Consider the following 20,101-nt stretch of genomic DNA (forward strand, 5'->3'; position numbering starts at 1 on the left):
TTATCGTCGAAAGGTGGCAAATTATTTTTTCCGATCCAAGTACCCTACGATACCACAATCATTTTGGAACACTTTGTATGTCGAGCCGTTGAAGCCGTCAAATCAGATGTCAACAGTCAAATGTCAAATGATTAAATCTTAGCGTCAGTTGTCTTGCTTATTGTTTTGCTTGTGATTTTCTTCAGTTTTTCTATATTCTAATTACTTTTCATTCTATAACAGTCTATTAAAAACCTGTCATTAATGGCCTTACATAACCTCTGTTTTTCTATTTGGTGCCACAATATGCTACCGAGCGGCAAAAATAAAATATATTTGAATTCCACAGGGCGTTCTTTTATAGACTTTGTGCCTATAAGAACATTTTTACCTTTTTGCTGAATTTTAAATTATTAATTAGGATTTTTCACGCTTGTATTTCTAAGTATGTATGTAATATTTTTTTCTTATAATAAAAAATAGGAAATATATACTGGGTGCCCCAAAATTCGCGGAACAACGTAGTAGTACGTTGTTAAGTAGTCATTAAGAGATCAGGTAAAAATGTTTTAAAAAAATCAATCTTCTTTTTTGTAGAAGATATGGACCTATTCGTTACACTAAATGTGGCAACATTTAAAAACATTCTATGCATCCCAATAGTCCGCAAATATTTCATTTTTGTTGTATCCTTGGAAATGAGAGGGAAAAATCAAAGCCGTGTTGCCGTACGCTATTTGCGGTAAAACGAACATAAAATTACTACTTGGAAATGCTGGAAATAATGGAGAAAATAATTGCAAACCTGATCACAATCGTTCAAAATTATTAGGCCACTGGCTAGTAAAAGACAAATAGTCAAAATCTTTTTTATTATTTAAAATAAATGAGATCAAAGCTGCACCTTTTGGGTCCCCATATCTTCAAATCTAAGAGGTATAGAATTTTTTAATTATTTTTCTGGTTATTTTCTAACATGAATTTACATTGCCTCATTGAGTATACTGGGTGCCCCAAAATTCGCGGAACAATTTAGCACTACCTTGTTAAGTAGGCAGTAAAATATCAGGTAAAAATGTCAAAAAAATCAACCTTTTTTGTAGAAGATATGGACGTATTTGTTACACTAAATATGGCAACATTTAAAAACATTCTATGTATCCCAATAGTTTGCAAATCTTTCATTTTTGTTGTATCCATGGAGATAAGAAAGAAAAATCCAAGCTATGTTGCTATACGTTATTTGAGGTAAAACCGACATAAAATCACCTCTTGGAAATGCTGGAAATAATGAAGTAAATAATTGCAAACCTGATCACAATCCTTCAGTATTGTTATGGCATTGGCTAGTAAAAAAGAAATAGTGAAAAATCTTTTTTAATATTTAAAATAAACGAGATCAAAGTTGCACTTTTTGAGCCCCCATATCTTCAAATATAAAAGATATAGAATTTATTTATTATTTTTCTCATCAGAATTGACATTGCTCCACTGAGTCGTTCCGCGAATTTTGGGGCACCCAGTACGTACATATAATGAAAATGCATTCACATTGTTTTGGCATAATGGGAAGACCATGGAAATTTTGCATATAATTATTGAACTAGATTATATTTTTCTAAGTTTGAGGTTAAAAATAGCGCCAATGTCTAGTGACTTGTTGTGAACGTGAACGGTGTATATTCTTGTATTGGATTAAAATTTAATTACCACGTCTAGATTTTGCTTCAATAAAGCAGGTCGTTATTATTATTATTATTAATTTAAAAAAAATTTAGACCATTCTAGAAAATCTATTCTGTTGATTTCTTGTTGATTAAATATGGTTTTAATTTTTTAAATCCTGTTAAGGAGATTAAAAAGTTCTGCACTGAGCGTATTATAAGTATAGGGCTTTAAACTGACTTCAAAAGCCCGACTAATAAACCGATAATATTCAATTGTTCACCGAAGGGACACCAGATGAAAATGGTGGTACCGACCGTTTTATTTTACCTTAAAAATATTTTACCATAAGATCATTTTTGTCTCATTCATAATTCTTGTCAAATCAGGTAGAAACTCCTGACGAATATTCAATCCTTCATTATTACAGGGAGCGTTTTTGGTAAATTCAGATTTAATCGTAATACTTTGGGAAATACAACTACACAATGCCTCTCCCTGCATTTGGTGAATGCATATTATATAATTTTATTAGTCGGGCCTCCAGAGTCAGATTAAAGCCGTATAGAGCCTTGAATGAAATTTTCGTTCAAAAATTTAGTTTTTAAGACATTTTTAGGGAAAAAGAAATGAACAAAATTCCCTCGTTGTTACTCCCCTGGTAAGACGTTCTCATGACATCCACAGTTTAACATGTTTTTTCAACTCTTTGTAAAAATGAAATAACAATAACGGATATTAAGAGATTGTCAAGGTATAATTAGGAAATTCTTTTTACTCTTTGAAAGTTTGTAGATTTTTTTTGAAATCTAAATTATCAGGTACGGTCCAGTCGTGGAGAAGCAATAGCTCTGTGGCTAAGGGTAAATTACTTAATGAGTACGTGGGTACATTCATTTAGCAGAAGGTGTAAAACTTGATTAAAAAAGAACAAAATTAACAATTTAAGACAGTATAATGTGCCCCTTCGGCGTAACTGACAACTTTGGGATTAAATTAATAAGTGGTAAACCTGTTTGATGAGAACAAACGCAACCCAACAGCTCGAATCTTTGATAATTCCCATTGACATTATTTTCTTTCTTTTTTTGGACGCTGTGTAGGTACTGCAAGTGGAATCGATCTAGAAATGACACTCTGTAGGTGGAGATCTTTCAAAGCGGCCACAAGAAAATATCAATCACTGTCAATTTTAAACATTAAAGAAAATGATTTGATATTTTTTTTGGAAATACCGATTGATTTTTTTAATGAAACTTTGAATCCCTTAACCCTGAGGAAATGGGTAAATCAAAATTGGTGTAAAAGTAAAGAGTTTGCACCCAAAGATGTCTTGCTACAATTTTTTTTTTTAAATTGAATGTCTGACTCAACAGAAAATTAGGCAACATTTCCCTCTTCTTGGTTCGTGGTGCGGTCACAAGCAGAAAAGAAACAAGTTTTTTTTTCTCTATCTAGTGAACTTACGGCACCATTCTGGTCTAGAGTTTTGATGATATTGATTTAAAATAATTTACCATGAACAAATTGTTATTCATTTTTTTTTGTCTTAGATTTCCAGAGCTTTAGTTGCTTTAAACCTGTTCTTACGAAGTATCAGGGGCATTAATTTTATAATTTGTAATAATAATAGTAATAATGAACAAACTCCGATGTGGACGTCGTGTAAAAAGTGCGCATATAGCAAATTAAATGAATATAAAAAATAATGCTTTCAAAGGAGTAATCATTACTCGACAGAAACATCCGTAATGATAAAATAAAATCCGGCCTCAGTGCCGTGCCCTCTTTTATTTTTTTTGTAATAATAATAATAATGTATTAATTATTTAACCTTGTTCGGATTTATTTCGTTGTCATCGTGATAGTTCCAGCAAAAAAGTAAAAAAAAAGTGAACAAACATGAAGCGTTGTTTTATTCAATTGCTAAAAATTATGGTGTGCTAATTGTTGACAACGCAAAAAGAAAATTAGAGTAGGTAAATTGTGAAAAATTAACCGGCTCCTAACTCGAAATCGCTCACCAGATATCATTATTTGCTCAGAGGTCGGGATTGGATAGATTTTATCATTAAAAAGTAAAGAGTTGAAAAAAAAAACAAATTCGGTGAAGGTCGATGCGGTGACCAAATAAAATCCTTGTTCATATTACTTCTCCGCCTTCGTAAGTTCGTAACGAGTCATTGGTCGAATGGGTCGGTTGGATATATTGAGATCATCGACGATGTGGATTGAAAATAAGCAAGACCTGTACGTGATTTTCTCAAGCAATTTTACAACGGAGACAATAAGGACAGGAGAGTAACCAAAATCGTCAAAAAGAGAACCTGCCAATCAGCGTGAATTTATTGAATTGTTGAAACAATACTATAAATCTATGTTTTATTGAAATTTCTGTCATTTTTTTTTTCTCTATTTTTTTCTATGTATTATACGTACTATATTTAGTTGCTATGTGGACTGTTAGCCGTAGGATAAATAAATAAATAATTATTACTACTTCTGAACCCGGCGGCACGGCAATTTTGCCGGAGTACATACACTATTACGGATATTACTATCAAGTAATAGTGCAGTGCTATTCAACATAATTACCGGCGTCTCGCCTCTACATTTTGACTTTGTTGTGTTTTATTATGTTCTGTGTCAATGTTAAGGAACTTCCTTACGATGTGACATGAGTATAATAATATACCTTTTTGAATTTCAACTACCAATGTGTTGCCTAAATCTAGAAATTTTTAAATTTTTAAAAAGAGATTGCTGTACTATTCCCGTTGCTGAAATTATAAGTGGTAAAATCGATTTTTTTTCTAAACACCAAAGATTTCTCATAGCAACGGAGAGCTCTAAATATTTATTAATTTTTGTGTTATATGTCTGTGTTATATTATGTGAATTTGGAACAGCTATATCTAAAAGATATGCTTGCTTTTGTTGTTTATTTAAAATAATAATGTCTGGTCTGCTTTTGCTTAATATGAATGTCAGTTAAAACTGTTCGATCAAAATATAATTTAATTATCATTTTCCAAACAACTTTCTGGTGTATAACTATAATGTGGTTGTGTATTCTTTAATAAATTGAATTTAACACCTAAATTCATGTGTATAATTTTAGCGAATATATCATGACGTTTCTTATATTCGCTTCGAGCCAAAACGGTGCAAGAAGAAATTATGTGTTCAATTGTTTCCCCTTCAGTTCCGCAAATCCTACATTTATCAATTATCGATTGCAAACTGCATATGTGTTTTTTATAATTTCTTGTATTTATAACACGATCTTGTATTGCAACTATAAAACCCTCCGCCTCAGGGTGAATATTTGATTTCTTAAGCCACGCATGAGAAGCCTGAATATTAATTTCTGGCTGTTCCAGTTCTTTAAAGTATCTACTACTACTATTGTTATTATTATTATTAAATGTAGTTATCAAATTTATACGAATTTTTGGTGAATTTCAGAGATGGTGAAACAGTTTTATACCACCTGAGTTTCTTTGTTTCATAAGATAATGTTTGCTTGTTTAATTACTGATAAAGGAAAACTTACTGTTTTAGATAAGCGTGGGTCAGTACAGTGGGCGCCATCTATGATCTATGGTTTAGATAAAAATAAATGAGGCAATTGAAAGGAATGTTTGTTCTTCTTTTTCGTGTAAGAGCGTTTGAGTGATTCAATAATTCGATAAATTTGAGGAAATCGAAATAAATTTATTGTGTTACATAATAATGAATGGTAACAACTGTAGTTTAAATTTGATCTCGATGAAATAGGAAAATAGACTTGAATAGGAATATACTCCGTTAACAAACATATTGCTCGAAGTCAGTTTTTCTGATAACTTAACCCCAGAGAATTGACATCATTGACATTACCAACTGAGAACTGACTCACCTATTCACATGTTCAATTTGAATTTAATATCGTTAGATTGGCAAAATTATTCGAAAAATTCAACACTCTGTGTAATAACCTTTAGTGTGATTGTTTTCCATTCATTCTTCAGAGTTGAACTGGGTTGTTAAAATTTTGAAGGCTGAACTGGTACATTTCTCCACATGTTTTCTATAGGGTTCAAATCAGGGGACCGTTGGTTAACTTAGAACATCTGTTTTGTATTTGCAGTAATTTTCCAGAAATTCATTTGGACACGTCAGTTTCTAAGCAAAAGTGTCAGTGTAGAGGAATTATCACTGAGCTATGTCATCAAATTATTTTCAAGAATACTCCAGTAACATACCAATTGTACCATATTTTGAGACACATACTCGGCAAGCCATAATCACTTGGAGATAAATTAAACTCTGATCCTTCAGTGAGCCCTGAGAGTTGTCTTTTAGCTATAGTGTGTCTTATGATGTTGGGATGCATACCCCAGAACTCTTCAGAAGAACGTTCTTCCCCCCACGTTCTTGTCGACGTCTGCTTCTTGTTTTGTTTTTGTGTAAGAAAGTGTACCCGAAATATTCAGTTACATGAATGAGTTATTGCGTGTTGGTTTTCATGGTCTGTCACAAATCAGTGTCGGACACACCGAACACCGTGTAATGATGTGACTTCTTGCAGTTGTACCACCTGAGCCACTTGCTCCACCTATTTAGTTCTAAGAGGAATCTAGAATACCTCGTATTCCAACTTCCAAAGCGTACTTATTATTTTTATTATCTATAAAACATCAATTATTGTTGTTAAATGGTCAGAAAGATCATTTGATCTCTAGTGATTTGATAATAATAGTATATTTATCAACGAGCGGATAATGATGGCTATTACTCGTAAGGATGATTTTGTGTCACGAGCAGAAGGCGAGTGGCGTAATTCATCCGAGCGAGTAATATCCATTATCCGCGAGTAGAATACTATACTTTTTCTACGACTATGAAAAGAGGTTGATCATTCTGTTTCATTATTAGACAAACTGAAACTGACGTTTTAGAATTATTACTTTGTAGACTTGATAATATTGCATTAAAATTTGCGATTGGACGTAAAATAAAAAATGTGCAGTTTTTTCTTTCTTTGGTAAAAATACTAGTTTTACACGTTATTGTATATGTTCCTTTCAATCCGCAAAATAACTACAATAAGAAATAACCAATGATTGCTGTAAATGGGTCTGCATTAATGTGATGTTCTACAATAAAATGTTTTTGCTTATAGACATTTTATTTATTGATTTGAGAAAAATCTGATCTCTTTCTGAATCAGAAATTTATTAAAAATAATTTTTGGCATTACGTGAATAAAATTACGTTTTTTTTTGCCGCCTTGCGAATATCGAGGAAATTCTAAGGGACAAAAACGCTTTGTTAAAGTTGTTACCCATACATAACCGTCTTGTATACAAGAAACTTCACTTCATCAAATTAAAGTTATTGAGCAAAATTTCTTTTAGAAGAACCAACAAGAGCAGTTTATCATTATCTAATTAAGTTTTCGAGTTGGACTTGAAGACTCCACTGCAGTCTTGACGACAAGCATTAAATTGCATTATATCTGCATGGTTTAAAAAAAATAATTAAAACATCATCAATTATGTACAGTGACAGTAACTCCGGGCTCGATGCCGCGGCTCCTTTTATAATAGTAATAATAATAATAAGTTAATACCAAAATAAATGAGAATCTAATAAATTAGTGCTTTCAAAGGGAGTATCATTAGATAGATAGCGATATCTTCAATGATAAATAAATCCGGCCTCGATGCTGTGTCCCTTTTTTCTAGGGTAATAATAATATCCCGCCTGTTTTTATTACATTTTAATTTTTCTTTCACTTACATTCTATACTTACTATAAACTGTCTTTGTTTCCCTTTTTCTTATATTAAAAAAAAGCTAGACACTTTATTTTTTAAGACAACCGCGAAAGCATTTTCAAAATGAAACATCAATATGGCAGACGTGGAAAGTACGTTGAGATTTGTTTAAATAAGTCGTTTTTGAATCATCGCCTTCACGTACTGATTCATAGATTGAGAATAGGCAGAAAAATTACCACTTGCTATTCTAAGAAGTCTAAAATGCCAACCAAAGTGATAAAAGTGCGGATAACACTATGTTATCGAGTACCCGAGTACCTAATGGCTTGCTGTTGGCAAATTTTGTTGTACCTATTGTTTTCCTATTTGATCCAATTTTTGCCTATTGTCGCCATAAAGCGCCAATAACTACGCAATTCGTCTATGTGCATATTGTTAACAGTATGTGAATGTTGTTTGCTTAACTAGGTTAATTGTTTTAGGTGACTCACTACATTACGTAGATAAGAGAATTTTCTTAAGTGTGTGGCATATTGTGTCAATTTTTACGATCATCGTTGAATAATTGAACAAAAAAAAAGAGTTAATTTGTTTGAAATCGATCGGTTTGCGACGCAGCATAACTATTTTGAACGTGCTCCAACAAATACGTAAGTATTGCAATAATGCATGCGAAAGATGTAACTAGGGAATTTAGTGGATTTATAACGATAGACAAAATTTGAAACTTGCATAATTTTAAAGGAACTCGAGAAATACCAGAACTTCAAGAAGCCATTAGAAAATTATTGTGCGAATAAATAAATGATGAAATGTTAAATTTCCCAAAAGAGTCTGGTTCTAGGAAGTTTCTCAAGATGCACTTGTTTGGAAGAATGGAAATTTGATACTTTATATACAATGTTCTTGAAATTGAAACGATGAAAACAGCGAATTGGGTGTTTGAGATCTAGATTAGGAAAAAGAAAAAAAAATTTAATTGACCTTAATTACAAACAAATAAACATCTAAGGTTAACAATAAAATTTAATGCAAATGTTGAAATTGTCCCTTTGTACACTGCGCTCAATAATGTCAGGGTTTATTTGTTCCATTTCAGCGCGATTTCTCTCTCGTAAATCTTCTAAACTGTTTAGTTTTAAAATAAATCTTCTGTTTTAAATAAACCCAATCAAAAGAAATTTTACATTAAAAATTAAAAAAAATTTGAAGCAAAATTTGTCATTTTCTCAAACAAATTGTGATGTAGGTACCAATTTTTTTCATTCATCATTTAGGTACTAGTCTATGCTATGAGAAAGAAGAAAAGAGTGGGGGTTGTCATGTAAAAAAATGAATGTGACGTTATAGCTCAAAAATGGATGACGTCATAAACAAGTGAAGCAACTTAAAATAAGCATCATGAGAAATAAAAATTGACCTGTTTCAGTGTTTTCGACAAAATCATTAGTTTTGACATTATTGAATTTATTCCGTAAGTATCTAGTTCCACACTGTATAATTTATTTATCTTACTCGTATTTCCCGAGTTTCAACATATCTGAATAACTTGATTAAATTCTTGTATGTTTTAAAATTACTTGTTGAAATATAATCATAAGGTAACATGAATAAGCCTATTGTTTTTCATTATCTATATTTTCTGATCTGATTATACAGGGTGTTTTCTAAATTGAGGCGTTCCTTGTAACACGAAGTACTACACATTATTCTTAAGAATTTTAGCCTAAATCTTCTTAGTAAAATGTTTGTATTAACGGAGATAATTGATTGTATATTTTTATTGTTTTCTAAAATTTTGAGTCCGGTCCTGTCCATTTCTTCGCTGTTCTTGATTAATAACTAACCTGGCCCAGGATGGTGTCTTTCCGGAAATCGCTTTGCAGTACTCTCTGGACGCCGCAGCTGCATTCTGATAACGTGATAACATTGCCCATACATTTGCAACATATCTGTGAGCTCATTATTTTCCTAATAATAAAGCCATTTCGACTAATTAGATGACAGTATTTTTGATTAGCGTCCATGCTCATTTGATTTTTTTTTGTCAATTCCAATTTCTAACAAATCAGTGCAAATTTGAGCAGGACCGGTTTCAAAAATTTCAAAAAAATTAACTTATTGTATCTTCATTGCCGTACACATTTTACTAAGGTGATTTTGGCTAAAACTCTTTAGAAAAACGCATACTATCACATGTTAAAAGGAACGCCTCAACTTCGAAAACACCCTGTATAATCTGTGTAATGACGTGACATGTGTATGTACTGTTACGTTATTTATTTTCCCTTTCGCTTCTTCATTAATATTTTTAATTTTATTATTACGTTTGGTTAAGGCCGTCTCTAGAGTTTTCAGAGACATCATATATGTACTCGTATTTTGTTTGCATTTCTTCATTCCTGTGGATTTTGTCCTGAAGTTTTGTTGTTGTATTCTCTTTCTGTTCACTCAATTCTTCTAATTTCTTGTGCATTTCATCCACTGTTTTTTCTAGTTCTTCTCTGCGCCGCTGCATTTCCTCAATTTTACTCACATGTTCTTGTATCTTGTCTCGCAAGAAACTTCAAGGAGGCACTCATCTATTGATTTGTCTTCTTTTCCTGTCATTGTGCTTTCGTTCCGGTATATCACTTTAAAAAATAAACTATTTCTATTCAGTTTTTCTTTAAATTCAATTATCGTCTTCCATTTTTAATGAATTAAAAAAAAATTGAGGTTTCAGAATGACATTAGAGATCTCACGAAAAAATTACATGAACACGAACAAAATATTGTAGAAGGAAAACATTATTCTCCATGTTTTTAATTAAGGGGTAGATTGTTCGTGCTAGTTAGTAATTCAGTCGACATTAATTTGCTTAATTTACAAAAGTTCGAAAGGACAGTATGTCTCAAGATTAATTACTAGAGCGTTCACTGTTGTCCAGTTAATTTTTCTTATTGATTGAATTTTTAATAACTCCAGAATGTTTTATTTGTGAAGGCAATAAATTAAATAATAATAATAAGAAAAAGCAAAAGAGAAAACTGGTATGGCGTGTTTTCTTTTATCGTAGAATTTAAAAAATTTGGTCGGTATTTAGTTTACTTTCAAAAGTTCCTGAACTCTAACAATGAACAGAAAACAATTAATTAGTAACTAAAAATTAAACACAGTCCAAAAATCTAGTTCTTTAGTGCGTCACGATAAATAAATTTTTTCTTCAAACGTAGTAGTAAAGGCAGTAGGTACATATTACACTATTCTGCTGGATTGATGATGCTAAGGTGTCACTTCATTGCCATGGCATCTGACGAGCGGCAGATAAAATTATTATTTCCGATGACGAGCGGCAGATAAAGTAAACTAAAGTAAGTAAAGTGAATAAATAAGATTTCGTCAAGAAACTTGTACATAATTGTAAAACAATTACAAAATCTATCCAAATTAAAAGGGGTTAACAGACGAATAAATATAAAAAAAAAAAAAAATTTCAAAACGAGCTATGTACATTAATCAGTTGACTCAAGCTTCTACTTTAAAATGTTTCCTGGTTTTTTAAAGTTTCTTAAGTAATTTGTTAAGAACGTTTGAATGAAAAGTAGTATGTTATTGGGAGCAAAATTGGTTTTATGTGCTTCGGCTGATTTGTCTGCCTCACTGCATTCGGCAGCCAAACTGCTAGCCTCAGCACATAAAATTTCATCTTTGCTCCTAATGACATATACAGGGTGTTTGAAAATTGCTAGTACAAAAAAAAACTGTGGCATCTGGAAGCCCTAAGAAATCCAAGAAACCAATTTTTAATTTTTTAAAACAAAAGGGATAAAGTAACCCTATTCCTGCATATTCTACGCCTCAGGCGAGGCAATATTTTTTAAACCTTGGTAACCAAGCGTGATGATCGTAGTGATAATGAAGAACTATACAACAATATGAAAAATTTATATTTTTTTGCAAGATCTTGGCAACCACAGATTGACAGTTTAAGAACATCAAATTTTTTATTTCGTTATTGCTTAACAACGTGAAGTGTCTTTTTAAAATACCTTAACTCAGTGGTGCACTAACAATTTTAACCCAATTTTTAGTAATTTTTATCTCGAAAACTAGAGGATTTTTATTAGAATTTTCTTTTGCCGATGACTTCAACTCACCATCACCAATTACCAGGTTTTTTTTTGTACTAGCAATTTTCAAACAGCCTGTATACTATTTTTACTGTCAGAAATTTTTTCATTTTCAAAAATGTATGTATTATTTTAACGAAAAAAATTTCACTGATAATTTATTTAGTTAATTTTGATTTTGAAACAAATTGAAGAGTGCTGTTATATTTTTATGCAGGTTAGAATGTGCAGAAACAGTATCTAACATTTTGTGCAAATTGTTGTTTGATACTATAAACGACTTCTATTCTAGTCTATTCTATTCTACTATACCTCAGTAGTAGTAGTAGTAGTAGTAGTAGTAGGCATTTTTTCTGTCGTGCTATGGTAGAATTCTTTTACTTCCTAAGGAGTAAAAGTAATTTGTACTTATTAATTGTACAACATTTATTAAAACTAATTTTCTTGAATCGCCAGCGTTGTTCCTAATCTGGATTACGCTTTTAACGTTTCCGTTTGGAACATAAGCCAAAATGGTATCTTAATTGTAATTTCATATTTTTTCCTAAATTTTTTGGTGATATCATAAATCCAGTTATGCCGCTTCAGTCTCTTTCAGAATTTCTTTGGGATCAATTTCCCCAGAATCACTGTACTACCGGAAACCATTCTTCAAAAATTCGTAAAAACACAACCTTGGAAATGGCAATAGTAGTTTATTTAACAAGTTCGTGTGTAAAATGGGCACGAGTGCCAAAAAAGCCCAATTTACACACGAACGAGTTGAATACAATTTTTTGTTCGACGAGCTCCTTAAAGGCTCCAAATCGCTTAAAATCTTTAAAATTAGCTTGACGTTTCGAACAAAAAAAGTACTTATTCAGTTACTATCATTTTGGGAAAATTTATTTTGTTTTTTTTTCTAAAAAATAAAGGGAAGGTATCAAAAAAATTATATTACGTATATGGAATACAGTGTCATTATCTTTTTTGTCGGATTAAACTTAATTCGCGATAGGAAATTTCCACTGTTGTCATGCAAATAACCATTTTTGTAAAGTATCCAGTCATTAACGGTGCCATAATTTTTCTATATTTTATCTTAAAGATAAATTTATTTTGGGAAATATGATCATCAAGAACCAGTGACAGAACTATCACTTTTGTAGATACAATTTACCTTCTTGTTTGCTGGATTTTATATTTCCAAAATGTTTAACTTTTAACAACCCTTAACAACCGTTAATAGATTTTGATTTAATTTTGCACAGAAACAACTCGTGCCTTATAAAATCATGAATTGCTTTTACTTATCATCTGCGTAATTGAACGGTCGTAAATTATGCAACAATGGAATTTGTCGGGGCCAAGTAGTGTTGGAATCGGGCTGGCTCGGTTTACATTTATAATTAAGCTGTAAATAATAGGCTTCAAGAAGGTAAATGATCCTTTTGTTGATAAATTGTACCATTTTCACATAAATCATTCGATTCGTTTCACATGCAATGCAATGCAATGCAAAAATGCAATTATTTAACCAGGGGTTCAATTTTTGTAATTGTGAGTGCTTAATTATTTAAATGAACTGATTTAATACGTAAATTAGCAGATTCTACCAGAAAAATTAAAAAAACTGCTCCCACCATACAACTTTAAAAAATATATGTGTACCAGTTTGATATAATTAGGAGGAAATAAAACTTATCGCACCTGGTACCATTAATAGGCACCTTACTATTTATTACCTACTCTATAAATGTTATCTTTTTTATTTAGATATATGTTAGATGTTATATTTTCTTAAACGTTGTCCTTTTCTATCGATATTGTTACTGAATTACATAATTTATAAAAAACACTAGAAGTGTTTTCCCTTCCCTAGATTAATTTTTGAAAAATGACCTTCAAGTACATACCATTAGTCAATTAATATTTTTTTTGTGCAATCGTACGCGAAACGAGCACTTCGCGTACCTAAAACGCCTTAAAGAAACTGAAACATCACTTTCACTACAATTCTCTTCCGACATTTTTACGATTTTTCATAACGACATGTAAGCCGAATTTATATCTATTTATTCACAGTGAAGTAAATTTTCCTTGTTCATTTTATGATAATTAAAAATTTTCGGTTGTACAAAAAATCTTGTGTACATCTTGGCCGCGAAATCCTTTAATATCCTGGAGATTGTCCTAGTTCGGCCGCAAGCGGCCTCGGCGACAATTTTTCTCTCGGTACGTTAAAGACTGATTTCGCGGCCTTGATATACAATTACATAGTAACTATTATTTTGAAATTTATATCATGGTTTTTTCAGTGAAGTCCAACTATGCCTATTACATGCATTGCAATATAAATCTATTGCTCGAAATATTTTTTCCAAGTCTATTGAGACAGAACTGCTACGTTTTGTATTTTTTTTTATTATTATAAATTGTACACTTCCAATTTTGATTGTTCTCTAGATCATTTTAAATTCACTTTAAACGGTGCAGCCGTTGGTCCAGCATTCAATTTGCTGTGGTCTAGTTATAGAGCCACCGCCATTCATTTTCTAAGGCTAACCTATTTGAAAGGAGGGCGTTCCTCCTCGACCCTATGATAGGGCGTACCAACTACTTCGTCAGTCGTTTCCCTCCGTAATTCTCTCCGTCCAGACCGAAAAAATCCAAGTTTTCGAAAGTCCAAAAAGTGCAATTTTTCACTGCATCGTACCGGATCCCGTGGGAAACCGTCCCGGTCGAGAAATCCACTTTTGATAAAAAAATCACCGTTGCCGACGAGACGGTCTTCTTCAGACCGCACATGTGAATTACATACATCGGAGGGTCGAGAGGTAAAAATATAATGCATTATGCGATGCCCCGGTGCAGGGCAGTCTGGATAATGTGCAACGGTCATTTCGCAAAGTTTTATGCAGATATCGGCCGGTTCTCGCTCTCGGAATGGCAGTGCTGCGTGATACAACGAAGTTTCCATTGAATCTCGACAATTTTAACTTATTTGTCTATGGTAAAGATCGAGACTAGACTAAAAATCAGACCAGGTCCAGGTGATGGACAGGGGTCATTGACGTGAGTGTTTCGTTCCCCCTTATTCGACCGTCTGTGATGGAGTACTCTATATTTGTTTTGTTAGCTTGTATTATGTTCAATCTTATCTGTTTTAATAATCGACAATTGAATGGGGCTTTATTCTGGGACGGAGCGTGTTGCTGGATCTTTTTTTAATGAGGCCATGTACTACATTTTTTTCTACAAAATAATATACACGGTGTCTGAGCGACATCTTTGAAAATTGCGTTGTCACCATATTTTTAAAACGTAATTTCTAATTAGTTATTTCAAGTACTTAGTGTACAAAGTGCAAAAGAGCAGGAAATGTGTTTTTCATAGTTTCATGATGACCCAAAAGTGCTGTTACTTTGAAGTAAAATTTTATTATGGTACTTGAATGATGTAATTTTCGGTGGCACATTTAGACTATTTTTTATTTACCATTGATTTGAAAGAGTAATACTAAAGTGGAAGCTTTATTGAAAATATCATTTTTGGAAAATTTTAGACAAAACCAATTATACAGGGTGTATTAAAAATGGCGCATAATATTTATCTCATGCGAATCTACGTTGAAGACCAAACAAAAAAAAATGCTAATGTGAATTTAGTAATGATAATAATCATAATGGTAACAAAATGTTTCTAAAATGACATTAACCACAATCCTTGTTGCTTTCTGGCATCACTCAATTAAAAACTCCATGAGCAAAAGGTAGAGTAATATACATAGTAGTAGAGTTTTTTGTTTGTATTTCAGCATAGAATAATGTGAATTAAATATTGTGCGCCATTTGTAATACATCCTGTATATTCGGATTTTTAAAAAATTTTTTTTGTATTCCACATCAAAAAAGAAATGTTTGGAACAAAATCAGAGTTGTTTTAGGTACAAATAAAAAAGAAATAGCTCTATGTACATTACTACATATAAGTACATATTTAAGAATATGTATTTTTTTATAGCTTGTTAGAACTTGTTCGTAATGGACCAGTTTTTCGATTTTCTTTGTTAGTACAATCATGAGAGTGAATAAGAATAATTAAAATCTACAAACTTGTTTGTAGTACTGCAGTACATACTGCATAATATTGTCTTCAAATTTCAAATCAGTTACCATTGGATTTTTTTCATTAAATTTTTGATTCTCAAGAAACACACTGTACAGGCAAATGTACAAACAAAAACATCTTTCTTAACATTTGTCTCAAAAATACAGCTAATAAGATTGATAACACCATAAAATGATAACAGTGATACCTAATGACAAGTTTAAATGAAAAAATAAAATTCAACATGGTGACAGCTTTTGACTTTTAACTGATTACCCAGGAGCAATGACAGTAGAAAAGGGATGGTATAATTGATACTGCATATTATGTACTTATGATTTTGGTAATAATTTTACTTCATAGAAATAATAATGTTGTGATAAGGTACAACTTTTGTATAAAGCGTGGAATTACTAAATTCACTGCGCTCGTGCGTTTATACTTCCCACTTAAAAAAAAGTATTGCTTCATACGTATTGCATAATAGTTATTAGCTAATTCGCTAATTGCGGTATTTATAAGTAAAAAATTTGAAAACCAGTTTAGCATTTCTGAATAGACAGCCAGGATCAATGCAATTTCCATTTTCCATATTGCAAATTTGGGAAACATCCTCTCGGCATAATTTTTCTATTAGTTGTTCATCAGTTGTTTTGTGAAGTACCAAAGAATTCTTCTAGGTTCTGGAACTTTTTCATTTTAACAATTATTAATTATTGTTTAAACGTCTACGAAAAAATTCTGTAGGGTTTAAATCGGTACTGCAAGAGGAGCATTCGATTAGATACATCGATGTGATTTTTTAACCGATACGCTTTGAATCGTCATCATTTGGAACATCCTAAAAATCAGCAAAGCCTTTCAAAATATAGATTCTACTTGATTTGGCCCATTAATTTTCTCAAACAGTTGAACTCCGTGCCGTGATGGATGTATAAATCAAACACTCCACACCATTGTGGTACCACCTCCATGTTTGTTATCACATTCTTCGTTTTTAGATCGCTTTACACAAGATGTTCGATCTGAGATTATTCTATTTAACTTAATTTTATCAACAAGTGTATATTTTTTCTCCCGAATCGTCTGATAATTCTTCTCTGACGTATGAAGCTTTTTCTCCATAACTGTCAAAAGGCTGAAGCTCGCAAAAAAGAAAGACACATTGTTTATGTTTTTATTCTACTTTTTCTCATGTTTCCTTTTCAGAGATCTTGGATTTCGTATGTACATATTTGAATTTGAAAGTAGTCGGCGTTTTCACTTTTCGTTTACAGATTTTTCACTGCTTTATCGCTGCGCCTTCGCGCAAGATATTTCCAAGGTCACAGTCCACGAGAGAATTCAACACCTCTACCATGGCTACGTTCTTGCATTTGGTTATGTTGCTGCGGTTACAGCAAACTGTTACCAACATGACAATGGTGGAACAATAAAAATCCCAATATTTCTAATTTGATTGACCCAAATCCCGATGCATAAAAGATCCTGTCAATTTTACCCATGGCTGGGAACCAATAAGAGCTCTCTTTTAATTTGTCAATGGATAAAATGACAATTTAGAGTAGAGCTTTCAACTCAATAATGTTGCTTGATGATCGTAAATAAAATGATTAACTTATTCAAAAAAGTTGTCAAAAATATTTTTGGGAAATATGCAAGTTTTAACCTTTCATCATAATTCGCATGAACAGTTCTACGAGGTAGTTTTTTTTATGTATGTTATTAAACATTTGAAGAGTTGACAAAAGCTTCAGATACGAGGAAATATGTATTTCCATTTGTTTTTGTAAAGGAAGGTTTTAAAAATATATTTCAATTTTAAACTGATACTTAATACAAAAAACTACTAAAGTAGTGTTTTGAAATACATACCAGGTGTATTATGAAAAACCTTTGGTGCTATAAGTTCCTTATTTTTTATCCGATTTTAATAAATGATATGTCAAACAAAATCGTTTTAAATGGGCTACAATTTGAATTGATCCAATATTTGTCCTTGAGTTCTATTTTTGACAAACGATAGTCAACTTTTTTTTTTCAAATGGCAGTATTAACTTTTTTTACTCAGTTTTATAGAGATTTTTATTTTAAATATGAAAATGTAAACAAACATGCTCATGCATAGAAACAAAAAGAAGAAATTAAAAAATGATGTATTTTTTTTTAAATCAAGCAGTCACATTAAACAGTAATAAAAGTACATTCTAATTTTGCAAAGTGACTAAGACAGCTATGGACATTCAAGACAATGTCTATTTGACTCCGGCCGATAACAAAGATGATTTAATAAAAAGAATCGTAGCAGAATGTGAACAAATACCACCAGAATTTTTCTTAAACGCCGCAATGGGCGTCAGTGGAAGGTGTCGAATGTGCCTTAGAGAGAATGGAAGTAATTTCAAACATTTGCTATAGTAAAGTTATGGTTACTTGATTTTTGGAAATTCTATTTTTTTATTAAAAACAAATTTTTGATTTTTTATTTTAATGTTTGTATATTCAGAAGATAAGCATCTATCAGAATAAAGATAAAAAAATATACAGTGCAACTTAAAAAAACAAAGTTAGCTGCTGTCTGTCAAAAAATATAATGTTAAAAAAAATCATATCATGTCGAGCTGTAGTGTTTCTAAAACGATTTTGTTTGACGTGTCATTTGTTAAAATCGGATAAAAAATAAGGAAGTTATAGCACCGAAGGTTTTTCATAATACACCCGGTATATCGATGTAGAAAAAGAAAGAAAAGCTGAACCGACAACTTGCAGCAACCGAGCGCCAAGACGAATAACAATAAACAGAAGTTCTTAATTATGTTTGAGGTCTCTGCAAATCAAGCTTCTCGATTTTAGCGCACTCTCCAGAAAATTAGATTTCACCAGTTATTTATTGTAACTCTTCACGTTGGTGTAAATTATGGTAAAATATTGTTATCAACGTGGCATTGCACCAGCAACGAATTTCTTTACCAATGAAACAATCCAAAATATGTTTTACCACTCGCCAAATTAATCTGGGACTGTCAACAACAAAACTGATTCCATATTAAATAATTTTGATTTAATTTTACACGTATTTATTTATTTATATGCTTTAAAGCAGTCTATCTTCTTTGAATCAATACTTTTGCGGCCTCACACTGACTTAACATACTTTTGCACCTACTACAACGGAAAAGTGTTGAACAAGTACACCTCAGTGCGTTTGTATCGCCATCGAAATTTTTCTCTCGCGATCAATAAAAAATGCAACACTCTTTAAAACCTCCACTTTCCACCTTTCCAACAGATTCACGTCGTCTTTGCTTTCTTCATCCCGAAAAAGTGAATCTTCGGAGCTGGGTAGCAGTTCCGGAGGCTCCGTCGGGGGCGGCGACTCGTCGCTCCTGGGGCCGGGTTTCGTCGGGTCCTGAACTGTCTGTTCCAAGTCTTCAACTTTTCTAGTCAGTCGTACAATACGGTCTTTTTGTACTTGGCTGTGGATCAGCAAAGCTTTCAGATCGTTTTTGACTTCTCTCAGCTCACGCTTTCTGGCTTCTTCTTTGGCGGCCTCCTTCTTTGAACTCCTGTTGACCTCGAAGAGTAACGCTCCCGCAGCTATCAAGAATATGACAGCTTCTCCCAATAAGTTAGCTCCGAGATCGATGGAATCGGCTTCGTTCAAGACGGTGATGTTGACTGGTTGGCCAAAATGAAGAAGCCACATTTTGATTTTGGTTTCGCATTTGTTGTACAGCTTTGCGGGAGGGATGCACACGTACTTTCTGAAAACTGGAGAGCTTTGGGCTTCGTTCTTGACGAAGTTGGCGATGGGCTTGCTGATCTGGCGCATCAGAAGTGCCAACAGTTTCGCCGCAGGGAAAGCATGAACCACCATTTTTGTTCAAATGTAAAATTTTGACGGGGTTTGCTAAAACGTCATTGATAGACTGTCATCGAAACTTCACATCAACTGATCACAGCTGTTATTGATTATTTCTTTTTTCTCTGATCATCGGTTCCATTGTTTTCTGTCACAATTTTTTCAGTAGTTCTAAGTCTTCTTCTGTAGCTTCGTATTATTGGACTTGTTTTTCAATATTTCACTTTCTATTGATTTGTAATTTTTCGATTGGTCGATAGATACGAATGAAATTACTGTTTTAAGTCAAAACTCATGGAAGTGGCCAGAGTAACATAAATTGAAAAAGTGGAAGGGTAAAGTTACGTGAATTGGGTGTAATAACTTTTTAATTTGACGGTTATTAAGTGTACTTGGGCATAAATCATGGAATCTGTGTTTTTCATCAGAAAAATAACGCAAAAGAACACCATTTTAGCCTCATTAAAGCTAGCTGTGATAAGGTAGAAACTCCGTTATCAAATCATCTGACCAATGGTGATCTGATTGGTGGCCAACATGCACATACCATACCATGTTTAGGTGCAATATGCAATTTGTACTTTATGTAGGAGTTGATTCACACAAAAGTTGGTCACATTATGAGT

At 32.4% G+C, this 20,101-nt stretch overlaps 1 protein-coding gene and 1 long non-coding RNA gene across 2 annotated transcripts in view; both read right to left on the reverse strand.

Moving 5' to 3' along the window:
- Positions 1-20,101, reverse strand: part of LOC138127728 (uncharacterized) — a 103,613-nt gene that overhangs the window by 47,750 nt on the left and 35,762 nt on the right. The gene's annotated exons all lie outside the window — the stretch shown is intronic.
- LOC138129627 (optic atrophy 3 protein homolog) lies at positions 18,653-19,652 on the reverse strand. Its single transcript, XM_069045924.1, has one exon. It carries the CDS (start codon positions 19,488-19,490, stop codon positions 18,810-18,812), a length of 681 nt encoding a protein of 226 aa, XP_068902025.1. The 5' UTR covers positions 19,491-19,652; the 3' UTR covers positions 18,653-18,809.

This window comes from Tenebrio molitor, chromosome 4, assembly GCF_963966145.1.
Source record: "Tenebrio molitor chromosome 4, icTenMoli1.1, whole genome shotgun sequence".
NCBI lineage: Eukaryota > Metazoa > Arthropoda > Insecta > Coleoptera > Tenebrionidae > Tenebrio > Tenebrio molitor.